The following is a 24227-nucleotide window of genomic DNA, read 5'->3' as shown; positions in this document are numbered from 1 at the left end:
CTGTGGCCACAAGGGCTTTCTCTCCTTTCTCACGTGAACCAGTCATCAGCTCTGCAGGTCGAGTCGTAGGCATTTATTTGGCACCACCTGTTTACCAGGTGCTAAGCAAGGAATTGGGGGTGAATCGGTGAATAAAATATGAGCCTTGTGTTCATCCCCAATGTCTTGGATTCTGCACTAGAATTAAACTGGAATTTGCTTTTGTAGTCATTTTGTTTAGATTTTAGAGTTCCAACTTTCATAAAAAAAATATTTCCAATGTTATGTCCCTTTGATCTCTGGTCCTAGCTGACTGTTTCATGCTTAGTCCCAGATGACCATAAGATTTAATAAGATTACATTAGAAAGATTGTTTTCTGTTATAGTCAAAATGCTTGTTTCTATAATGCATTGTAATACTAATATATTATAAAATAAAAGTGACTTATTCTTTTCAAGGAACAGTGTCCTTAACAAGGGTCATTAGCCAGAGTTTCTTAAAAATTGGACATTATAGTTTACATGTTAGAGGGTGTTTTGAAGTTTCATTGTTTAAATTGTTTTCATCTGTGCATTTGTAGTCAACTTGAAAACAAAGATCTAGGGAGCAATTTTTCAAAGCCAGACTTCTTGGGGATTGCAGTGGTGCTCTTCGCAGTAATGAATCACGAGCTGTCTGATAAAAACCTTCAGGGCGAGAGGTGGCAGACTTAGAAATCTCCACGTAGAAGTCGAGTCCTGAGCGTTGCGGGCTAGCCCAGAGACTAATAATACCCAAGGCTGGTACTGTCGAAAATCTAGACCTCATTTGACTTAGTCTCTCACCTTGAGATGTTGTAAAACTACGCAAATGTGACATCTTGAATAAAAAGAAGTAGTAAAGTTTGTTCTCTTGTGATTTTAGTTGTGGTGCAGCCTGGGGACCAGCTTCTTAGTCCAGACCGAAGGATGAACACCCCAAAGGCTGCCAGAGAGGACGAAGTCGATTCAAACACACAAAGTAAGTCTCAAGACCCACTTTTTTTCTTACCCTGTTTCTTTGGGGTCTTGAGATTCATTAATAAAAGAGACTTTTAAAATGGTAAGTGTGGACTCTTAAAACGTTACTTAGTTCAGCTGCACTCCGTTGCTTCTCTCTAGTTGCTTATCTCTGGAGCGTAGTTTGCGGCTTCACCTCGCGTGTGCTCTTTCCCCTGCTGGCACGCTGGCTCTGTCCGTCTGGCCTCCTTGGTCCCCCAGACTCAGCTGGGGCGTCACCCCCCAGGGAAGCCCTCCGGGGTCCCCAAGCCACTCCTCCCCACCTGGCGCTTCCGTCCTCTGCAGGGCTTCCTGCTCTGGTCTCTCACCTCGACTCTGAGCTCCCTCGGGGCAGGGACTCTGTTCCCTCTCTGTGTTCTCGCCTTTGTAAACGCTCGACAGATGTTCCCTGAGTAATGAATGAGTAAGTGGAATTGCTGAGAAGCTCGAAGTTAGTGGAAATACCCACGTGAATGATAGGTGACCAGAGCGTCTATTTCAGCCGTGCGTTGTGGTGGATTTTTAAATGAAATTTACTGCTCTTCCTACAAAATACATGTCCACATCCCATTTATTTACAGCTTTTCTAGATTCAGACGGGATCGTTCTCATCTCTTGATTCCAGTCTCTCACTCTTTAAAATGTGGTGAGACAGATTGGGAGGAAAGCTCTGGGCTGAGCGACTGCTTGTCGCTGGGGGGACCTCCATGCTCCTGGGGCTGGGCGGGCTCTTCACCCAGAGGCTGTGACTGGAATGCGGGCCTGCAGCCCCTGCACAGAGATGGGAAGCAGACGCCCCGGCTGCTGGTTCTTGTCTGCCCCTTTCGGGGAACACTCTTCCTTGGAGTACGAGAGTCTTAGCCATATTCTGGCGGCCTAAGAAACCTGTTTTTTTCAGAGGGGCACCTGGGTGGCCCAAGTGAGTTAAGCGTCCGACTTTGGCTCAGGTCATGATCCTGCGGTTTGTGGGTTCGAGCCCCGCGTCAGGCTCTGTGCTGACAGCTGGGAGCCTGGAGCCTGCTTCGGATTCTGGGTCTCCCTCCCTCTCTCTCTGCCCCTCCCCACTGCTCACACTCTGTCTCTCTCTCTTGCTCTCGCTCAAAGAAACATAAACATTAAAGACAAAGCATTATGTACTTCAGAGCAAGTACATAAATGCTTTCTTACTGCCAGCTTTTGTGCAGTCCCAGGTAATGATGGCGTTTTCCTGCCATTAGTTTTGAGCATGCTGGTTTTCTAGTTACCTGTTCAAGGCTTTGTAATTGTCTAACCATCCAGAAACAACGGTGTTTCAGTACACAGCCAAGCTCTTCTCCAAGTGTTTACCTCAAAGCTCTGCAGTTCTGTCAGCTGTTTGGGATTTCATGATTTCCTGTTGATAGTGTGAGGGGTCTGCAGACACTCACTTCCCTGCTCAGCCACTTCCTAGCTGAGTGACCTTGGCCAGTTATTATCCAGTGCTTCCGCAGCGGGGGTACGGATGACACTACTCTCAGGGGGTTGGTGTGAGGATGAAATGAGTTAACCCATGGACAGCACCCGGAATAAGTGCCAGTCTTGTTATAAGTGCTCAGCAAATGGCACCATAATTTTCATCACCACGTGAATTTCCATTCCTCGAAATACTTCAGGCACTTCAGGGGGTCGGGTCAGAGCACACAGGCCCGTGGGCTGGAGCATGCTTAGTTTGCGGCCATTGTGCCCGTTCTCCGTGGCCCTGTTTAGGCCGCTTACACTCGTCCTTCCTGGCCAGAGGAAGAATGATAGGATGATGCCTCTTAAGGGACTGCTGGTCAGGGACGCCCAGCCGGCTCAGTCAGTAGAGCGTGCGACTCTTGATCTCGGGTTAGTGAGTTTGAGCCCCATGTTGGGCATAGAGTTTATTTACTTTTTTAAAAAAAGTATTACTAAAGACAGCTTTGTCTCTCTTAGCTTGGCACTTGACTCCATAATCCATAAGCCCAGTAAGAATCCCTTCTTCTCCATATGAGGAAGTTGCTTAGCCTTTCCAGCCTCAAAACCATGGGTTATGTTCACGGACAGCCCTAAACATTCATCAACTCAACAGATGATTTTTTGGCACATACTCTGTGCCAGACTCAGAGTGAACGAGAAACTGCCTGCCCTCGAGGTGCCGTGGTCCTTACCTCAGGCCGTGGGGTCTGCCTCAGCATTCTGCCCTGGGGGTTCTAGGGTGGCACTTGGCATCCCATCAGAATCCCCCCCACCAGCCCGGGAGAAGCCCTGATGTTGTACATCATGACTTACATCATGGTTCCTTGCACGCCAGCTGGGAGAGGAGTGCAAGCACCAGGGAGGGGCGGCTCCCCCGGATGTCAGCCGGCCGGCTCGGCCGCGTCAGTGCAGGGTGGGCAGGTGGGCTGGGACCGGGAGCGGGAGACAGGTTCAAGACGACAGTCCTGGCAGGCGTGTGCAGGCTTGCACGTTTAGATAGATTTGAAGAAGGTAACACCTGTAGACCTTCAGCGAGCGACTGGAGGCCCAGCAGGCTCTGCGTCTGTGGCTTGAGCAGCTGGCTGTAGGGTCGTGCCTTGTGTGGTGAGGGGGCGGGAAAGTCAGGAGTGGAGGTGTGGGTTTGGGATGTGTTTTGACGGAACAGCCCTCTGAACCACGGTGTTTGTTTAGACCCGGCCTATATTACCGCAGCCTGTGGGATGGTGGCAGAAATGGTGGAGGCTTTGCCGTCGGTGTTGGCCTTGGGCCATAAAAGGAATAGCAGCACCCCAGCGTTTCTCACATCGGTGCTCAGGAACATCATCATCAGCCTGGCTCGCTTACCCCTCGTCAACAGCTACACGCGCGTCCCCCCCTGGTGAGTCTGGTCACTCCTTGGCGGAAAACCGAAGTTAACGAGATGCGTGGGCAAGCCCCTGGCTGGGGGCCCCTGGGGGGGCGAGAGCAGACGTGGACCCCTCAGGTGCTTCCTCTGTGGTACGGAGCCTTTCGTGGCGTGCGCTCAAGGCACCTATCTGATTTCCTTGGGCGTGGTGTCCAGCAGTCGGTAGCAGAAATGCTGGGTTTTCCAAAATGGGGTGAGGCATGACTTCCAGCAGTAAGACTTCATCTCCCACCAGTCGGTACTTCATGTTGGATGTGATTGGCAGGGAACTAGACTCCTTTGTTTAACGGTAGACCAGAAGTGCTACCCCTCGGGTACTTCCCTTTAAAAGCAGTCACCGTCTGGCGTTACTCAGCTGTTTCGGCACAGCCGCTTTTGGGTCTCCTCATGCCACGTTGTCCTCAGGATCAGTTTCAAGTCGGTTTTAACAGGGACTCTGTCCCGTGGCATAGGAAGGACTTAGTGTGAGCAGTTGAGGGTTGGTGGTGGCCACATGGCCTCTCCCTGGGGAAGCTGCCTGGGCCCTCACAGCCTGCCCAGATAAGGAGTGGGGTGACGGGGTGAACACGGCAGGTCAAGGTGAGCCAGGAGGACCGAGAGGAAAGGTGCTTGTCTCTGCCCAGAAGGGGCTTGTGCCAGTGGGGCACAGCCTGGTGCGTGTGCGCGAGAGAGGGATTCTGGGTACGCTGCACCGAGGGAGCACGCAGAGGGTGCTGCCAGGGAAGGGGAGCCGGCCCCCCCGGCGGCCTGTGCTCTGCACGCAGGACGTCACCATAGGTCTTGAGACAGCTGCACGTCTGGAGAGGAATGGGGGACACTGTGGGAGGCGCAGTCCCAGAGGTCACTGTGTCTGGAGTAGAAGCCACAGTGTGCCGGCACGGATCCCGTGCTGTAGGGGGGCTCTTCGGGCAGGGGTCTGAACCCGCAGGGAGTGGTGGTGAGGAGGGTGCAGCGAGCAACTTAGTGAGACGGGGGAGAGAGACCCGGCGTCTTCCCGAGGTGAACACGAGGCACCAGAGCCGTCAAGGGCTGGCTATGTCTCTGAGGCCCCCACGGGTGGGCCTGAGGAATCCGGAGCTGAGCCCTCGGCCTGGGCGCCCCAAGTCCTCTTCGGCTTTGCCGGAGCGGTCAGCTCAGCTGGCGGGGGGCTTGGCCGCTCCCGCTGCCAGGACCGCCTCAGGTCAACCTCGGGCCCACCTTCCGTTCGCCGAGTTTAGAAGTGCGAATGGCATGGCTTCTTGCGGCTGCTCACCGGTGAACGTTCTGCGTGCAGCCTAATAACTTCTTTATCTCACACACCAGCTCTGGGGGGGAGGGGGCCCCTGCCCGCATGTGATGATGACCCGGGCACTGCCACCGTGGACCCTCTGGAACCTGACTTCCCGAGCTGCCAGCCTGGGGAGCGGTGGGGTGGCAGCTGCTAGGGGGAAGGGGCTGGGTCAGGTTGGGGAGCAGGCAGGTTGGGGAAGGGGCGGTCAGAGCGGGTAAGGGGCACACGACGGGGAAGGAGATCCTCAGACAAAGCACGGGAGCTGTTTTCCCAGGAAGGCGGTGCACTCGCTTTCGGGAATGTGTGCACACGCGGTCAGGGGGCCGCTGGCCTCCGGAGGGAGACCGTGCTTAGAGAGATTGTACTTCATGGTGTCCTCGCAGTATGGCTGTCCTGACTTGACTGGGGTCCCTTTCTGTTTCATCTTTCAGGTTTGGAAACTTGGATGGTCACCCAAACCGGGAGGGGATTTTGGTACAGCGTTTCCTGAGATCCCAGTGGAGTTCCTCCAGGAGAAGGAGGTCTTTAAAGAGTTCATCTATCGCATCAACACTCTAGGTAGTCTGGATTTCTCTTTCAGAAACGGTAGACCTCAAGGCGCGTTCTTGCCCGTTTCTTCTCGGTTATTCCATAAGGAGCTGGGGCAGGATGTGATCATGTGTGAATAGTGCATCCTGCAGTGTGTATAAAACGGTCACGATGAAAAATTCTTGCCAGGTTGGTGTGGTATTGGGTGTGGCGGGCGGCGGGGGGAAGGTTAAATGCCAAGTTTTCATACACCAGGCTTGTTTGGAGTCAGGACTGGCGCCTGGTGATATAGATGATGTGCGGCCCAGTTCGGTCTGTGCCCCGCGCTGCTGTCCTGCCTGGCGGGGGCGGTTTTGTCTCCGTGTGCTCTTGTGTGGTCACCGATGCCCTTCTCTCCGGTGCAGGGCGAGCAGGCGGGGCGGGGTGGAGCCAGCACGGCCGAGCAGGGGGAAGGTAGACTGCATTGTGTCAGACAGCACGGGACTCTGGGTGAAGGGGGCAGGTCACCTCCACCTCCGGGACCCCTGGCTTTGTCATCCACGGTGTCACAACGGATTCAGAAACGAAGAGAGACACTCCTAGAAACTCAGCAAATCGTATCAGTACTTTCCGGGTCAGGGTTCCTGCCCGCTTTCTGCAGCACGGTGGAAGTTACGGTGTTTTTGTCCCCATTGTGCGGCTCGACGTGTGGTCTGGTGGGAGGGTCGTAATTGGTAGATCTGGAGTGTTTGTCTTGTGAGGCGGGTGTGGACATCTGCTTGCACGATGGGCCCGCCCTTTGTCTCCGGCTTCTACACATTTTGTGCTTCTTCTGATCCCAGAAGGTTCGGGCAGCCGACACCCTCTCGCGTCTACTTTTGCTTTTAGTGAAGCAGACAGTTCATGACCCTGTCCAGAGTGAAACCCAGCGGTGACCCAAGGCCAGAGCCTTGGGAAGCTTGGTTTCTTTCCTCTCCTTGGAGGTGGTTACCAGGCAGCCTCCTGGCCACCCTGTGTGACATCCGTTCTTTTCTCACCCAGGCATCTTCGTGCCTGAATTGTCACTCAGACCCCGGACAGCTCCACGGTCTCTCCCTGACGTGGCCTTTGCTCATGCCTTTTTCTGTGTGCTTCCTGGTCTTTTCCTGTAAATCAATGGCGTAGGCCTCCGTATCTCCAGCAGCCTCACCAGGCCAGGCTGTCTGCATCCACTCCCCATCCGAGTCACCCGTCTCCCTCTGTGTCCACTTCTACCAAGGGGATCCTGAAGGTTGATGCTCTGGATTTCCTGCCCTCAGCACCCCCTCCCGTCACTTGCGGCCCTGACACCAGTGGCACGGCCACCCCCACCTGGCAGGTCACGAGCGGGAACAGGCAGCGCTCGGCTCTCGGACACGAGCACTCCTCACACGCTCCGTGAGGGCCGCCGGTGGCGATGCTGCTTGCGGGCGGCCCGCCAGATGCGGCGCCCCGGCAACGTTCCATCCTTTTTTAATCTGCCGCTCTTCTAAGATGGGGTCACAGCAACCATTGCTTTTACGTTTTTAGTTTGAGCAGCTTTATTGAGATGGAATTCGCAGAGTACGCACTTCACCCACTCCCAGCGTGCGGTTAGCGGTCTGCTGTTCGTACAGGGTTACGCAGCCCGTGGCCCAGGGCGGTGGTCCGACTTTGTGGAAGACCCGTCAGCCCTCTGTAAGCAGGGCAGAAGCAGTTCTGAATCCGACCAGGGTAGCCCGCTGGGACGTCCCCACATCTCCACAGCGGAGGGCCGAGAGGGTGCCTGGGCCGAACTCCTCCAGTGCCGCTTGCTTGCGTGGCCTCAGACGTGTGCCTCCGTGTCCTCGCTGGTGGCGTGGAGCTGGCAGTGTGGCGGCGTTTTGGAATTGGCGTGCGCGGCAAGGGGGCTGCTGCATGTGCCCCAGGGCAGCGTCTGGTCAGACCCAGCTGCCCCTTCACATCTAGGAGTTTGGGGAGCGGGTAACCCTCCGTCTCACGCGACGTTTACATTCCTAGGGTGGACCAGCCGCACCCAGTTTGAGGAAACGTGGGCCACCCTCCTCGGTGTCCTGGTGACTCAGCCCCTCGTGATGGAGCAGGAGGAGAGCCCGCCGGAAGTAAGGCCGCGTGCAGGCCCGTGCGTCCACTGGTTGGCACACGGGCAGTTACAACAGCTGATGGATTGTTGGTGGCCTAAAGAAGGGCTGCACGCTCGTTTTCTTGGTCTTGTTTGCAGAAGACTAGCCAGTTCGTACTAGACCGGTGTTGCGCAACAGGAGCAACCCCCACCCCCCCAAGTCTGAGTGGCCTGGGTTCCCAGTGGATGGAGTACAGTTCATCGTAGCGCATTACATGTTAAGGGTCAGAAAGGTTACACGCTATCTTGAAAATATTTGTGAGTTCCGTTTATCAGTTTTCAGGTGCAGTGTGGAGGTTGAATCGAATGAAAAGGCTCGTTATAAAGACCACGTACGCGTGTGTACCTGCATCATTTGCAGAGATTTATCAAGCGTCTTGGAATGTCAGGGGACCTTATGTTACTATAATGTTAGCATAAGCCGTGTTCTGATAAGGCAAAGCCTGAGATATTGAACGTCACGGGATAGGAGTCCCTAATTCTGCTAGAAGGTGTGGTACAAACTTGTAGAAATGAATTTCAAAGAGTAGACATATGTCAGAAATCCAGATTGTCTTTTTTTCTTTTTTTTTTTTTTTTAACATTTATTTATTTTTGAGAGACAGAGCACGAGCTGGGGGGGGGGGGGGTGGGGGGCAGAGAGAGGGAGGGAGACCCAGAATCTGAAGCAGGCTCCAGGCCCTGGGCTGTCAGCACAGAGCCCAGTGCGGGGCTCGAGCTCATGAACCGCGAGATCATGACCTGAGCCGAAGTCAGACGCTCAACTGACTGAGCCACCCAGGCGCCACCAGATTGTCTTTAAATTCATGTGTAGAATTAACAGGTTGTCATATGCAAAGTCCCTAAAATTAGGAAATTTCAGGGCAATTTCTTAAAAAGTAATTTGTGTTTGGAGATTTGTATCTATAAGAGACCTTGTTTTGAAAGGTGGACATTTGCCCATTAGATTCGTTTCAAGTCACAGATGCGTGTAGGCTGCGGCATCAGGGCAGACAAAACAGGACCCTTGCTGGGAGGTGTGTGCCCCTAGTGCTCGGGGCTCTTCCCCGCAAGACCACGTGGCCTGAGAACCGTGGCCTCCAGGCTCTGTGGGCAGGTGGGTGTCTGGCCGCTCGTGACTTGGTAAAGCGTGGACTCTCCTTCTAGGAAGACACGGAGAGGACCCAGATCAACGTCCTGGCCGTGCAGGCCATCACCTCACTGGTGCTGAGTGCGATGACTGTGCCCGTGGCCGGCAACCCGGCCGTGAGCTGCCTGGAGCAGCAGCCCCGGAACAAGCCCCTGAAAGCTCTCGACACCAGGTGAGGCCAGCGAGGCACACAGAGTGACCGGCGCCTCCTCCCCGGGCCCTTGCGCTTGTTGCCAGAATTACAAACACAACACTTGTGCGTGTTGCTTGCCGCGAGAGGTGCAAATCCAGAGGTGATCTGGTGACCCGTGGCAGTGAGGCCTGAGTGTTCAGGACGGACTCTGGCAGAGCGAGGGCTAGCCCAGGGCCCGTGGACAGGAATCGCCTCAAAGGAAGTGCCATTTGCTGTATCGGTGCCTGTGCTTCCTTTAGGCAAAGCTGGAGGAAGCCCTGAGGTTTTTGGCTTTGGAGGTTTCGATGGAAGGAAAATACTGTTTTTAACCTTTGTTCTGAACTTCAGGTTTGGGAGGAAGCTGAGCATTATCAGAGGAATTGTGGAGCAAGAAATCCAAGCAATGGTTTCGAAGAGAGAGAATGTCGCCACCCATCACTTGTACCAAGCGTGGGACCCCGTCCCTTCTCTCTCTCCAGCTACTACAGGTACCTGTGGGAGGACAGGCCATTCGTCCCTGGGCCGGAATGAGAATGTGCCCGAAATACTAAAGAGGGGGCTGCGATACTAAATGTGCTGCCCTAATTCATGACCACGAGTGTTGCTCAGGACCAGGGAATTTTATCAGCCCTGCGGAGCTCGAGTCTGGTACTGAACTGGAGTCGTGTCTCTCCCCAGTCAGGCCTTTGGAAGCAGAACTGGTCACTCACATGAAAAATCAGAGTCCATCAGTGATTCCCGTGAACCTCCAGCTTCTTGGGAGAGAGCGCCGTGGCAGGGGCAGGCCGCACTCTCTGAGAGCCCCTTGGGGCCGGGCGCCCCTGAGCCCGAGCTCTCCGTCCCCGGCTGCCGTCCCCTCCCCCAGCGCTGCGCCCGCTTTGTCTGCACCGCAGGCTGTGTGCCTGCCCTGAAATGGGCGCTCGAGTTTGTCACCCTGGGTCACAAGACGAGAATTTTGTGCGCACACGTTTTCTGTTGAAAAATAATATTTTAGCGCAGCGTTTTTCTGACCCCCTAGTTTATTTTAGGAATTGTTAGATCCTGCGATTTTAAGCACCTTAAACGCTTTATCCAGAAAACGTTCTGTGTAGAAGTGTACTTACCGGGGCATTGAATTAAAGTCAGGACTGTGAACTTGGATGCCCATAGATCCAGTGAGGATTATGCCCACCAGGAGAAAGAAGTGGCCTCACCCGGTGTCACAGGAAGCAGGAGAGAGTAGGTGCCAGGAGGAGTGCCAGCGCTCCAGGAGCCCTGAGCAGAGCACGTGCTGCCAGGGCAAGGGGCACGGGAAGCCTCTTGGAAGACGGCGTGTTGATGCTCGATGTGGCAAAGGGTTAACTAGGGGTTAGCCAGGGGCAGGGGTCGTTTCTTCTGGGGTGTGGAGGGTGTAAAAGACTGACTGTGGAAAAGATGGGTCGGTTGAGTAGGGGCTTCTGCCTGCACCCCACTCTGGTGGGCACAGCTGGACAGCCTGGGCACCAAAGCAGGGTCCTGGGAACTGTTGCCCACTGACATGGTCTGGCCCCCAGAGCAGAGTGCCCGCCTGCTGGGCCGTCGCACCATCTGCAGCTGCCGACGGGTTTTTGCAGCTCAGGCCCCCAGCAGTTCCCCTGCAGAGTCCTAAGCTGGTTTGTTGCAGAGAAAAAGTGATCATTCACTATTGCCCCACTGGCTCTCCCAGCTTAATGGGTTGTAAAATGGCAGAGAAAACCCCAGAGACCCTCCGGGCTCTACAGAGCTGTGCCATCCTGCCAGCGGGTCTGGGCAGGCGCTGCCGGGCCGACGCCACGCAGGGCAGCATTCACGGTGTTCTCGCCCGCAGGTGCCCTCATCGGCCACGACAAGCTTCTGCTGCAGATCAACCCTGAGCGGGAGCTGGGGAACATGAGCTACAAGCTCGGCCAGGTCAGTCACACCCGCGTGGCCAGTCACGTCCCCCAGCTCTCCTCGCCGTCCCTTGTCAGCCTTGGATCCGGGCCATTTAGTACATCCAGAGGAAAAGTTACGTGTGGTTTTTAAATAAAAGGAGCGTTTTTCTTTTATTTGTTCCTATATGCTCTACTCCAAGGAGGACTTAAAGGGTCTCGTGCACGTACTGGTGTAAGCGTGTGCAAAGGTAGCGAGATGGTGTGAGTTAGACTTGGGTCCGGGGCATCACACGGGCGAGAGCGGCACGGGTGGGGCGAACACAGAGAGGGGCCCGCGTTCTGAGGGGCCACCAGTTTCGCCACAAGTGTCCCAGCTGCCAGCTCAGAGGGAAGTGTGGTCCCATAGTGCAGTGTGGCGGATGGGCTGGCTCTGGGCCCCAGGTGACGGCTTACTGGGTGGGTCACCTTGAACTATACTCATCAGAAAAACAGGACAGTCACGCATATGACAGTGAGGTTGGAGGAGCTGGGGAACAGGGACGTGGCCCCTGGAGCTGTGAGGGTGTGTGTGCTGGGCGGAAGGACTCGGTGTGGCAGCCTGATGGCTGCTCTGTCCACGCCGTGTCCTCTCAGACCTCACTGGGTTACTTAGCAGGTATGCGGGACTGTTTTCTTGTTAGCTGTTGTCGCAGAGGACACTGGTCAGAGCAGGGTTTGGAAATACTGGTCTGTCCCGAGGGCAGCCCCGTCCCTTCGGGGCATAGGCTTGCAGCAGAGACCCCAGGCCTCCTCTGTCCCACCCTTTCCTGCCCACACACGTTCCTCTATGATCAAGGAGTCACAGGCAGGCCGTCCGAGCTCTGTCCCTGCAGAGAAGCTTCTGTCCCTGAGACAAGTTGAGGTGATGGAGCTCAGTGTCATTTCTACGGGAGTGTTTCTGAGGAGCAGGCTATGAGTGAGCAACGTTGGCTCTTGGGGTGGCGCCTGGCCTTATTCTGGTACACTGATGTTTGCCCGGCTGGGTCCTTTCTTCAGCACCTGTGTTCACGCCTAGCCGCCGAGAATTCAGTGTAGTGCGTTTACCTGGGGCTGAGCCCTGAACCCACCCTGCCCTGCTAACAGGCCAGTTGGCTCCCGAATCCCTCCACGCTGAGCCATCACTGGCTGTTGGGGAATGAGGGGAGCAGGGGGGGCCACCCTCTCTCAGAGCTTGAAGATTGCTTGAGGCCTTGCAGCCCCTAGTCCGTCTATGGTGGCCACCTCCAGCCTGCCCTCCTGTTGCCAGTCCCCCACGGCGGGTGGGGTCGGAAGGGGAGATGGCTGTCCGTGCAGAGTGGGAATTGGGGCCGGTGTCCCGGATGGTGGTGGGAATGCAGCACACGCTCGCTGGCAGTGTGGATGCCATGCCATGTGCCGGAGGGCCCCCTCGTGAACAGAGCAGACATGGGAGCACGCTGCCCTGCCGGGGGGGAGGGGGAGGGGCACCCCCCCGGTGGACAGATCGACTCCTGTTCCCAGCACTGCTGCCGCCATCCCCAGAACAAGCACAGGAAGGGCACGGGGGTGTGCAGCTCAGGGGACCGACACCTGTGCCCTGACCACTGAGCCCTGTGTCCTTGTCTCCTGAAGGTGTCCATTCACTCCGTGTGGCTGGGGAACAGCATCACGCCCCTGAGAGAGGAAGAGTGGGAGGAGGAGGAGGAGGAGGAGGCCGACGTCCCCACGTCTGCGTCACCACCCACATCGCCGGTCAACTCCAGGTTTCTTATCTGCCGTTCATTTCAAGCGATTTGAAATTTCCCATCAGTCATTTGATGTGATTGGGCACCCCTTGAAACAGGCCTCTCATCTTGCGTACTCTGCAGGAAGCACCGGGCTGGAGTCGACATCCATTCCTGTTCCCAGTTTTTGCTTGAATTGTATAGTCGCTGGATCCTGCCGTCAGGGTCAGCCAGAAGGACCCCCATCATCCTGATCAGCGAAGTGGTCCGATCTGTAAGTCTGCCTCCCCCGTTGCCCCGCACGTGCGCACGGGGCTCATGACGGCACACACGCAGACACGGGTGTTCGCACGTAGGCACCAGTACGGACACTGCACGCTCACGCAGAGTTTGCGGTCTGTGGGAACCCGGGAAGGAACTCTTGGGGTTTCACGGATGCAGGGTGGTCCTGTAGCAGCTCTCCAGCCAGTGGAGCGGCCGTTTCCGATTTTCCAATACGTGGCCCATCGATGCCTTTTTCGGTACAGTGGAAGTAGTGTAGGCGTGTCCCATCGTACCACGGTTCTCGAGGCCACGTGACACAGCCGCGTTTGTCTCCACAAGGGTCTGTTTCTTAAATGTCGGGTTTGTCAGAAGAGAGTTGTGCAGACAGTGCCACCACCACACCCCCTTTGAGAGGCTCTGGTGTGGGGCCGTCATCAACTGCGGACCAAGGCTGCCGCACGCGCGGGGACCCCGGAGAGTGGGTTACACCCGTCAGTGTTGACGGTGCCGGAAGTGAAATCTGTGGGGTTTGCAAACGGCTCCTCGTGAGACGCCGCATCAGCATTTTTACCATCGTCTGGCGAGAAGCAAGCAGGAGTCCGAAGCTGAAGACCCTGGGTCCCTGTTTCCTGCCCATTGACCCCCTACCGCCAACCGTCTGCGCGGTCTCTGCGGCATGGGTTTCCCTCACCTAGGCCTCGGTGGCACCTCTGCCCGGTACCTGCAGGCGGGAGTTTTGAGCCTGGCTGTTCTCAGTTCACACCTTCTAAGGCTCTTAAGTTATTTTCCATTTGGTCAAGTTGAGAGTTTTAAGAATTTCATTTTTAATTTGTAATAAAAGTTTACAGTTTGATTTTTTTTTATCAATAAATTAAAAGCACCTGTAATAAAGGCCTTTTTGTAAGTTATTAATCCATTTGAAATAACAGTGATAGTTTTTGAGGTTTGGGGTTTTTTGGTTTGTTTTTTTTTTTTTTACATGTTTATTTAATTTTGAAAGAGAGATTGAGCCAGGGAGGGGCAGAGAGAGGAGACACAGAATCTGAAGCAGGCTCCAGGCTATCTGCTCCGCATTCAGCCTGATAGTAATACGAAAGGACTTTGAGAAAACACCGCCCTGTGGTCAGAGGAGAACAGAGGTGAAAAGGCGGATCAGGGTCTTGATGTTTCCACAAAAGTGGTTCTGACCTTGAGAAACCCGGGAGGTCCTCCAGGGTCCACCACGTCCACCTTCAGAAGGGCTGCTGTGGCGACCTGCTGAGCCCCGCTGTCCTCCGGGGCCTCTGAGGAGAGGCAGCGTCCCTAAAGAGCAGACACGCACTCGCCTCAGTGACGCTTATGCGTAGGTGGTGTCATGTGAAGAGGTGAACAACAGAGAACTGAACATTTTGGGGAGACTGAGTTGCCAAGCTTTTGTTTCTGAAACAGCTGCCCCTTCCTCTGTCCCAGGGCTTTGGAGAGCCCGTCCCCTCTGCTGCCCAGAATAACAGCTAGAGAGCTTCTCAGCGGTTCCACCGCGGTCGTGACTAAGATCTGGGCGCTCGCCCCCGGTGGGCCGCACAGATGCAGGGGGATTTGAAGAAGATATTGGGTGGCCCGCTCTTCACGTTACCTGTTCCCATTGGATTGTACGTCTCCAGTCAGGGCCCCTGTCAGTCCCCATATTTAAATGTCTCGGGGATGTTGGCACATGTATTTTGGACTTTGTGGCTTACCTCCTGTCTGAATGCTCTGCGTCCCCAGCTCCTAGTGGTCTCAGACTTGTTCACTGAGCGCACCCAGTTTGAGATGATGTATCTGACGCTGACCGAGCTGAGGAGGGCGCACCCTGCCGAAGACGAGATTCTCATTCAGTACCTGGTGCCTGCCACCTGCAAGGCGGCTGCCGTCCTCGGAATGGTAAGCCCCAGGCGGTGCGGAGGCCACTGGCTGCATGTTGTGGCCGGAGGGAGCCTCAGCCTTGGAAGGCCTGACCCGGAAGGAGAGTGGGAGGACTCGGTTCTAACATCCCTGCCTTTCTGCAGGTCACCGTGAAGCGTGTTATGGTGGGTGAGCCTTGGTTTAGGGCTCTTGTACCCCTTGGCTCTGGGTCATCACGGTGTGGGTAGCGCGAACACGACCGGCCCCTCCTCCTCAGTTGCCCACGCCTCCCCCCCACACACACCCCTTTGCTGAAGAGCTGCCGGCTCCCGTGCTTCCCGCCAACAGACCTCCCTCCCGGGGGCCATTTTACCCCAGAAACCCTGCATTTGTCCCCCATGTCCGGATGCCATTGTCTGTTGTTAGCGGGAGGGCAGACTGCCTGCTTTTGCGTTCTTCCTTATTCTGCGCCCAGTCGATCAGAGCTCAGCCGGCGCGGCATGCTCCCGTTTTTCTGTGCGTCCGTCACCACGCGGTCCAGGCTAACTGGACGTGATGTGAGCACATGAAGGCGTTTGCACGGGGCCTGCTCTGGTCAGCGGAGGGAAGGACAGAACCTCCGCCGTTAGAAGGAAACAGCTGGACTCCAGGCTGTGCGGGTTTGGCGTGTGCTTGCTCTTTGCACGTAGCCTTTACCCGGGATCTGTGGGGCCTCCCTGTTTCCTGGAGTCCCATCTTCACGTTGGTGGTGGAGACTCATTCATCCACCGAGCATGTAGGGGCCGCCACGACCAGGGGCTTGGGTCCCTGTGTGGGGCGCGGTGGTCCGGTCCCTCTGCCTCCCCCGTGTTCCCGCTCGGTCTTGTCTGTCCTGACAGTGACCACGAGAACAGGTCTCCTCACCCAGTCTCACAAAGGTGAGCTCTTGTTTCATCTGGGCCCCAGGAAGCTGAGACCAGGTCACATAGGACATGGCAGAGGTCTGAGTCCACGTCTGTGGCCCAGAGCCCTGACTCTAGCCCCTTCCTGGCTTGGCTCCCCCGTAGAATTCATCCCTCTGACCCAAAGTGCCCAGGCAGGTATCATCCATCCTGGGTGGCCAGAGCCCTGGTGCCACCATCAGGGAACAGAAACAATGAATCCGTCGGCCTGCCTTCTGTGAGCACATCACTTCAAAGTGTGTGCCCTCCGGGCGTCGAGAGACATGTCAAAGCAGCTGGACTTGAAGGGGTCCTTTTGTCTTTGTGGGGGATTTCAGCTGCTGGGTTCGTTTTCATTGTAATTGTGTTTTTGTGCTCAGGCCCAGGTCCCCCTAGACAAATGTTGTGTTGTCAATAAATCAAATAAACAATCATCATTTTCTAAGAAGACCCTAAGGCAAGACTTGCTGCATGGACACAGACTCCCCACCCTGACGTGCATGCATGGGCCTCTGTGCAGGCAGCCGCGCTCCGAAGCTTGTCTTTTCCTCCTGAGACACTTACACGGTGTCAGGAAGTGTGCGTCCCTCGCTGCACGTCCTGGCGGTGCTTCCAGAGGCAGGGGCTGGATGCACGGCGGAACCGTCCTTAGGAGAGCGTCGCACCGCCGTGGTGCGTGTGCGTCTGCTCTTGGCGGGGCCTGGAGGGACCCTCAGGTGCCAGTAGCCACCTTTCCCAAGTGGGGTGGCTTGTGGAGCCCTGGGGTCACCCCCACTTCCACACCGTTTCCTGTGGCTGCCTCTTCTCTAAAAGGAGCGTCTTGAGGGAGGCATGTGGCATGGAGCGCGAGGGTTCCGCTGCGCCCTACTGTGTCGAGGGTGCTAACGGCCACGGGTAGTATTTTGGTTCAGGTCAGTGCAGACTACCGTTAGGGGTCCCCAAGACCACCCTGCGTTTTTTCTGGGAGGATTCACATATACTCATGGCTGGATTTACCCCGGTGAAATCGAAGCACAATCGACACAGGGTAAAGGGAGGGGAGGGGGCGCAGGGGGGCAGGTCCCGAGGAAGCAGACGCCAGCTGCCAGCATCCTCTCCCGGGGCGTCAGGTGGGGCGCGTTGTGACAACACGTGTGGGGTCTCGGCCGCCAGGGGAGCGCATTAGAGACACAGAGCAGGGCTCCCGCCGGCGGCCGGTCCCTCAGGCCACTCTCCCTGGCGCGGCCCAAACCGCAGGCCCCCGGGAGGAAGGTGTCTGCGCGGACACAGCATTGGCGTGACCGGGTGAGGCACAGGGGCTGCTCTGGTCAGCGGGGGAGCCGGGGACGCTCCCGCCAGCCGGGTGCCCGGACGCCCGCTCAGGGGCCTCTGGGGGGCCTGCTGCCGGAGCTCCTGCACCCAGTCTTCCTCTGTAGCTTAGGTCAGCCCCTCGTTGGCCTCTCCCGATCCGTCGTGGGCAAGCCTCTGCTCCTGTGCCTGTGCTCTAGGACAAGGCCGTGGCCGAGCCCGTCAGCCGGCTGCTGGAGAGCACACTGAGGAGCAGCCACCTGCCCAGCAGGGTCGGGGCCCTGCATGGCGCCCTCTACGTGCTGGAGTGTGACCTCCTGGATGAGACAGCGAAACAGCTTGTCCCTGTCATCAGCGACTACCTCCTGTCCAACCTCAAAGGGGCAGCCCAGTGAGTGGCAGTGGCTGCGTGGGGGTCTTGGCGTGGACTGGGGGAAGGGCGGGGTCGTACACCGGGTCCTGGGGCCCAGGTGGGCCCCCTTCCGTGGGGACGGGGGCGGAGGTCCTGGCTACATAACACGCACCGTCAGACCGGCCCGTATCTCCTGGTTTCAGCTGCGTGAATGTTCATAGCCAACAGCACGTGCTGGTGATGTGTGCCACCGCCTTCTACCTGATTGAGAACTATCCCCTGGACGTAGGCCCAGAATTCTCTGCGTCAGTAATTCAGGTGAGCGGCCTTGGGCGCCTTCCTCTGGAACGGACGTGTGTGCGCGCTCTGTCCCCTGCGGGTGGTACTCTCAGAGGAGCAAGCACGAGCGGCGGGGGCCTGACCCAGAAGTCTTCCTTGTGTTCAGATGTGTGGGGTGATGCTGTCCGGGAGTGAGGAGTCCACTCCGTCCATCATTTACCACTGCGTCCTGCGGGGCCTGGAGCGTCTTCTGCTCTCCGAACAGCTGTGCCGGCTGGATGCTGAGTCCCTGGTCAAGCTGAGTGTGGACAGAGTGAACGTGCACAGCCCGCACCGGGCCATGGCTGCCCTGGGCCTGATGCTCACCTGCATGTACACAGGTGCGGGGTGTGGGCTACGGGGCCCCAGAGACTGGCCCGGGCCCACCTGTGCCTGCCAGCTCAGTGCCACCGAACTCCAGACCATACGGATCTGCTGTCCAAGTGAGCAAGAAGCATGTTCATTCCTGGACACAGACCCCACGACCCCACCGCACTTCAGGAAGATTCTAGAGCAGGGGCTTGCGGTTACTGGCTCAAGGCCGCATTGCTGTGTAGGCTTCAGAGCCCAGCCCAGGGAGCAGGTCTGCAGACTGACCACTGCACCCCATGTACCCATGGGGGGGGCCAGGCCCTGGGCGGCTGAGCTCTCCTGTCACTTGATTTCACATGATTTCTCAGGCTTCGTTGAACTCCCACGTGGGTTCAAGGCGTGGTCTTCAGAGCAAGTAACAGTACACAATGATTTGTTCCAGGGAAGGAGAAAATCAGCCCAGGCAGAACCTCAGACCCCAGCCCCGCCGCCCCAGACAGCGAGTCCGTGATCGTGGCTATGGAGCGTGTGTCCGTTCTTTTCGACAGGTGAGAAACGCCCGCCTTTGCCCTGAGCTGCCTTGGGACGCTCGCCGGGAGCAGCTGCCTTCGCACGCACCTGCTCCCTTCTCAGCCCTGCCCCCGTGGCCCGTGGTTTCCCCGCTCTCCCCCTGACTGCACACACGCCTCACGTGGCTCTGCGGGAGCGGCCAGTCCTTGGGCCCCAGCACCGGGGAGCTTGGGGTGTCCCTCTCCCGTGAAGGTTGGGGGCAGCCCCTGTCAGTGTGGAGGCATCGGGTGGGGCATGTGAACCGGACAGGCACGTGGAGTTCTGAGCAGTAATGGAGATGTCTGGGACACTGCTGCCTTTGGGCGGGGAGTCTCACCATCAAAGCAGGCTTGGCCCGCACCCCCTCCCCCCCACTCCCTGCCCTGGGCCTGGGGAGCACAGCCCCAGAGCACCATTAACAGCGGCTTGCAGGAGTCGTGCTCGGTAGACCGGGGTAAAGATTTAAACAGCAAAGGAAAGTATCTCTGAGAGCTTGGTAATTAATCCCTGCCACCACCTCCCCCCCCCCCCCCCACCCCCCACTGTGTGCACTTGTGTCCAGAGGCGGCTCAGTTTGCCAGCTCTGGAAAATGGGTTGGGCACCTTGTCAGGCTCTTTCCCCAGGACCGCACCCTGCGTTTTGCCCCAGGCCTCCCAGTGCAGACTACGTGATGCGTCTGCAGCCTTGGGAGGCCCATTCTGCACCACTCAGCCTGGCCTGTCCCTCTGGCCCAGTCAGCAGGAGGCTTCTGGCTTTTTCTCACAAGAGCACGCTGAGCCAAGGCTTTCCCCACGTCTGCTCGGTCCACATGAGGTGTTCTGGAAAGCCAAGCGTTGCAGTCTGTTTCTGTGTTGAAATTTAAAATGAGTGTTTATAGCCATCTTCTGTTCCACACAGATCTGTCGAGCCCGACCACAGCCAGGTGACGGGCAGGGGAGCCCACACTTGGGTCCCTGCCTTCGTGGACCTTGCATCCCAGGGCTAACAAAATACACCAACATTTTAGCGAGTGCTGTCAGGCATGCAGTGTGGTCACTCTCCAGATGTCAGGCGGGGGGACACTGAGTTGATGGGAGGTAGCTTTTGATTGTGGGTGTCGTCCAGAGCAGCAGCCTCGCCCCTGCTGGGCCAGAGCTGGCATGCAGGTGGGGGGGTCTGGGCATGCCTAGGAGGCATGGGCCCCGTTTCTGGGGCCGTTCTGGCACTTTTCAGCGGCGTATGGCTCCTCTGTGGGCACAAATGGAGAAACCTGGCCAGAAGGCATCGCTCGAGGTGCTCACTGTAGTATCTGGGGCAGCGGGGCGTGGAGGGCATCAGCAGGAGAGTGTGCGGGTAGGGGTCAGGTAAGAGGGGTCCTTGCTGACTGCAGAGGTCTGGCATCAGAACGGGGTGCTGAGACACCCACAGCATTTGGACGTGGATGGAAACGGAACGGAACGTGGATGGTGTTCTCCTTATGAAATTTTTTTTATCTCTAATGTCACCATCTCAAACCCTGTTGCTTATAACTTGACACGACCTTGAAACCCCTTTCTGAGGCCTCAGCCCACACACGGGTTGGGGGGCCGCGAGCCGTGCCTTCACCTGCAGGTGCCTGGTAAGGCCAGTAAGGAGGGGGTTGCCTGTTTGCAACACGTTTGTAACATACTGGGACCCAGGGCGCCCCCCAGCTGGCATCAGACATGAGGCCCTCTTGAGGTGGGGCCAGACTCTGACCTGTGTCCCCTCCTTTTAGGGTCAGGAAAGGATTCCCCTGTGAAGCCAGAGTGGTGGCACGGATCCTTCCTCAGTTTTTAGATGACTTCTTCCCACCCCAGGATGTCATGAACAAAGTCATTGGGGAATTTCTGTCCAACCAGCAGCCATACCCACAGTTCATGGCCACCGTTGTGTACAAGGTGAGGGCACGGGGTCACGGGCCAGGGGATGCCCCGACTTTCCGGACCGAATGCCTTTTAACATCTGGATGCGCTGACCTGGTGCAGGTGCTGGTGGGCCCCACTCCTCACCCTGCAAACTGCAGCGCCCCTTACCCAGCACCCCTGCTTCGGTAGAGCTGTGGCCCCTGACCCTCTGGGCCTCTCGTCCTCTCAGGTTTTCCAGACCCTGCACAGCAGTGGGCAGTCGTCGATGGTCCGGGACTGGGTCATGCTGTCCCTCTCCAATTTCACCCAGAGGAGCCCGGTGGCCATGGCTGTGTGGAGCCTCTCCTGCTTCTTCGTCAGTGCTTCCACTAGCCCCTGGGTCTCCGCCGTGTATCCTTCCGGGTCCGGGCCGGGGCCCGTTTACCAGTCCCGTGGTCTCTTCTGTCTGTGTCTGGGTTGATGCTTCCCGTTAAAGTTTTTGGAGCCTAACCTTTGCCAGAAACTCAGATGTCAAAATGACATATACCTTACGCCTGAGGGGGGTGCAGCCTTGATAAGGAAACGTTTGCCACACTGACCAGGACCGCCTGGAGGGGCGGGAGGGTGGCCCCAGCTCCCTGTGGACCTCCCTCCCTCCCTCCCGCCCCGTCCCCAGTCGAGGGCCCCGTGCAGCTGGGGTGGTGGCTGATGCTGCTTCTCATTATTCCTTGTCATCGTGCCCCGTGTCATCCTCTCGGGTAAAAGGCTTCAGTGAAGATCTGGTTCCCACCCCCAAAAACGCTGGCTGCCAAAAGGGGATGTTCTCCTCCAGCAGCCCTCCCCCAAGACAGACCAGAGTCTCTGAGCAGACGGCTGTCCTGCTGCTGGCGGCCGGCCTCGCTCAGTGTTGCCGGGAGGGCCCGGGCCGGGGGGGCATGGCTCTGCTCTCACCGAGCGGGAGCGGGGCCTGTGGGAGCGGCCGCGGCCGCGGCCGGCGCCGAGCAGGGAGCCGGGCCAGGTAAGTGCTGTGGACTGGAGCACCCTCTCCCTGGAGCTCCCCCAGCCGGGGCAGGGCAGCGTCCTTTAGCCTTGCCCGCGTAGCCGGTGGGAGCTGAGGCGGGAGGCAGCTCCAGCCGTGCCACCCGGGTCTGCCGGCCGCTGCTCCGGTGGCTCTCGGGACTCCTGGGCCCCGACCTGTGCCGGGCGAGGACAGCCTGGTGAGGACGGGGAGGCGCACCTGGGAGACCGCTCTTCCCTCACTCGAGCCTTGCTCCCTTAACTCCCCTGCCAGCCTTCCCCACGTCATCAGCAGGATGGGCAAGCTGGAGCGAGTGGACGTTAACCTCTTCTGCCTGGTGGCCACAGACTTTTACAGACACCAGATAGAGGAGGAGCTGGACCGCCGGGCCTTCCAGTCCGTGTTCGAGGTGGTCGCGGCTCCGGGAAACCCATACCATCGACTGTTGACTTGTTTGCGGAACGTCCACAAAGTCGCCTCGTGCTGAGTGCCCACGTGGGGCAGCAGCAGAGCCCGGGGGCCTGCCCGTGCCGGCGTGGCTCCACACACGAGCGGCCCCGTGGCCGGGCAGGCGGTGTCCGTCTCTGCCCTGTGGCGGAAGGGCCCCCTGGCGGCAAGGCTGCGTGCCGGGAACACGTGCAGCAGCGTGGGGCCGCGCCCGAGTCCTCGCGGGGAGCGGGAGCAGCTGTGTGTCACTAACCCTCTGTGCTGCACTCGTGTCACATGCCAGCCGCCCAGGTGTCCCCTCCTCCCGCCGCCCGGCCTGCTCGTGGTTGCTCTTGCGTCTGGGACGAATGTCCTCGGTCCTGCAGGTTGGCTGTCGGCCTCTCTGCTGTCCCATAGGCAGAAGGTGGCGCCATCAGGCTTTCGAGAGCGCTCTCCGCGGCTCAGCCGGGGTCGGGCCTCACCGAGCACTGGTGTGTGCGGGTGGGGGGGGCTGGGAGCGCGACCCCCAGCGCCGTGCTTCCCTTTCTCTGTTTTCTTCTCAGGATTGAAAATTTAATTATATCAGTAAAGAGATTAATTTTAAGGTAACTTTTTATGCCCGCGTAGAGTATGTGCATCGCAAGTCTGTGCTGCATGTGACAGCCCTCGCCGAGCCGCCCCGGCCGGTCCTTGTCCTCCCCTGTAACAGCCGGTGGGCTCTGCGGCGTGCTCCGTCCGTCCGTCCTTACGCCGTTCACGTCTGATAAGAGCATAGAGACGTTTGCTGATCCGACGTCTGCATCACAATTCACACAGCCACACGTTGGGGACCGGAAAGTGCCCACTCCTCTGTCCCGTGCCTGCCCGTGGCGCCCTCGTCCTTAGGACGGCTCGAGAGCCCCCACTCAGCAGCAAAGGACAGCCTTGCCGGCACCTAGCTGACAAGGCCAGCCTGCCTGGGTGCGGGCAGCCTGTCTCCAGCCCTCGTGCCCTCCAGCTCCTGTCCCCAAGCCGAGTACGGCTGCCCAGGGCTGTCTGGCCGCGGCCGGGATCTGCTTCCCACGTGGCCCCTCTTGTGTTGTTAGGGCCCAGGCGTGTGATGGAGCTACATTTGTCTGCACGCCTTGGTCATGAGCAAAGCTTGGCTTCTTGGCAACCATTAGGGAAAGGCCCCAGCAGCTCCTTGGCCCCTTTTCCAGCTCAGCACATCTGCTAGGCCTCCTTCCAGCCCGGGAGGGTGTAGACCTATGCCCCTGGAGCCGTGGTGGGGCTCATTCGGGGGAAGGGGCAGGAAGGAGACAGGGTAGGACAGCGACTGGCCAGCCCATGGCCCCTCAGACCCAGGTCACTGGACCAGCTCTGTTTCCAGCCCCAAAGCAGCCAAGTCGTTCAATGCAAACGAGGCCTGGACATTTGGGTCGACCTTGGCTTAGGAGCTCGGGTGCCTACAAGTGGGGCTGTGCTTGCCATCGGCCCCCAGAGGGAGGCCAGTCATGTGGTGGAATGCCAGGCTGCTCAGTTTGGTCTTGAGTTTAAGTGCAGACAGCGTTTTGGGTATTTCACGTGGTAAGTGGAGATAATTTGGAAGCTATCTTCCAGAGTCTGCAGAGAAGAAAGAGAACGAGTCTCGGTATGTGGTTAGCGACCCTTGTGTCTGAGTGTAGGCCTGACGTCCCACTGCAGGCCACACAGCGAGCTGCAGGGCCTGGAGACCCCCGAGCTCCCCCCCACTGCCCCAGAGCTCTGTTTCTTTCCTGCCCTTTCCTGCAACAACAGTTTGGGGCCTACTGGGGTGTGGGGTTTTCCCACCAGGCCCTGCAGAGGCCCCACCGCGCCAGGGCACGAGCGATAGAACTGGGTCACGTGTTTGATGCGTAGGACCGTAAGGGCACTTTAACGGAAAGGAAGTCAGCGTTGTCCCTCGCTCCCTCTGGGCTCCCATTTCTCCTCCTGCCTTTTCCCAGAAGTCAGCTGGAATGTGTGTGAGCGCAGGAAAGTGCTCAGCACCTGCTGTCTCCCACCCCTGTCGCCTCGGCGGCTTGGAGATGGGAGCACCCAGGCCTGATGCTGTTCCTGCTGAGGAGTTTACGTCTGCAGGAAGTAACACTGTGAATGTAAAGTTTGGGACTGTTCCCCTTAGAGTCCATGCCACTGGGCTCGCCTGAAGTGTAACTGGCTTTGCCTTGATTGCCATGAAATAGTCGGTTCTTAACAGGGGCCCAGAGCCCGGCTGTGGCCACAGGTGCCACCCAAGAGACGGGCCTGTGTGCTCGGGAGATGGAGAGGAGTCAGTGAGTGAAGTCCTTTTGGCCACGGGTGAGTGTGTATGTGTGTGCATATGTGCGAGTCTGTAATTCTGTGTATATCGCAATACACAGACGTGCAAGGCTACGAGATTGGCCGCGTAAGTTCT

At 57.7% G+C, this 24227-nt stretch overlaps 1 protein-coding gene across 1 annotated transcript in view; it reads left to right on the top strand.

The window, feature by feature from the left end:
• The window catches only part of HTT (huntingtin), a 146033-nt gene extending 123610 nt beyond the window's left edge, over positions 1 to 22423 (top strand). The window contains 17 exon segments of the mRNA XM_045056956.1: positions 884 to 979; positions 3643 to 3833; positions 5558 to 5684; positions 7650 to 7750; positions 8917 to 9071; positions 9420 to 9559; positions 10897 to 10979; positions 12572 to 12702; positions 12808 to 12937; positions 14671 to 14826; positions 17195 to 17385; positions 17550 to 17664; positions 17792 to 18005; positions 18419 to 18524; positions 20262 to 20424; positions 20621 to 20781; positions 21662 to 22423. Of these exon segments, the coding sequence (XP_044912891.1) occupies positions 884 to 979; positions 3643 to 3833; positions 5558 to 5684; positions 7650 to 7750; positions 8917 to 9071; positions 9420 to 9559; positions 10897 to 10979; positions 12572 to 12702; positions 12808 to 12937; positions 14671 to 14826; positions 17195 to 17385; positions 17550 to 17664; positions 17792 to 18005; positions 18419 to 18524; positions 20262 to 20424; positions 20621 to 20781; positions 21662 to 21875 (2474 nt within the window). The 3' untranslated portion in view covers positions 21876 to 22423.
• The last annotated feature ends 1804 nt before the right edge of the window (positions 22424 to 24227 follow it).

The sequence above is a fragment of the Felis catus genome, chromosome B1 (genome assembly GCF_018350175.1).
Source record: "Felis catus isolate Fca126 chromosome B1, F.catus_Fca126_mat1.0, whole genome shotgun sequence".
Classification (NCBI taxonomy): domain Eukaryota; kingdom Metazoa; phylum Chordata; class Mammalia; order Carnivora; family Felidae; genus Felis; species Felis catus.
Note: the sequence above shows the minus strand (reverse complement) of the source record. Positions and strands in the feature narration are given on the sequence as shown.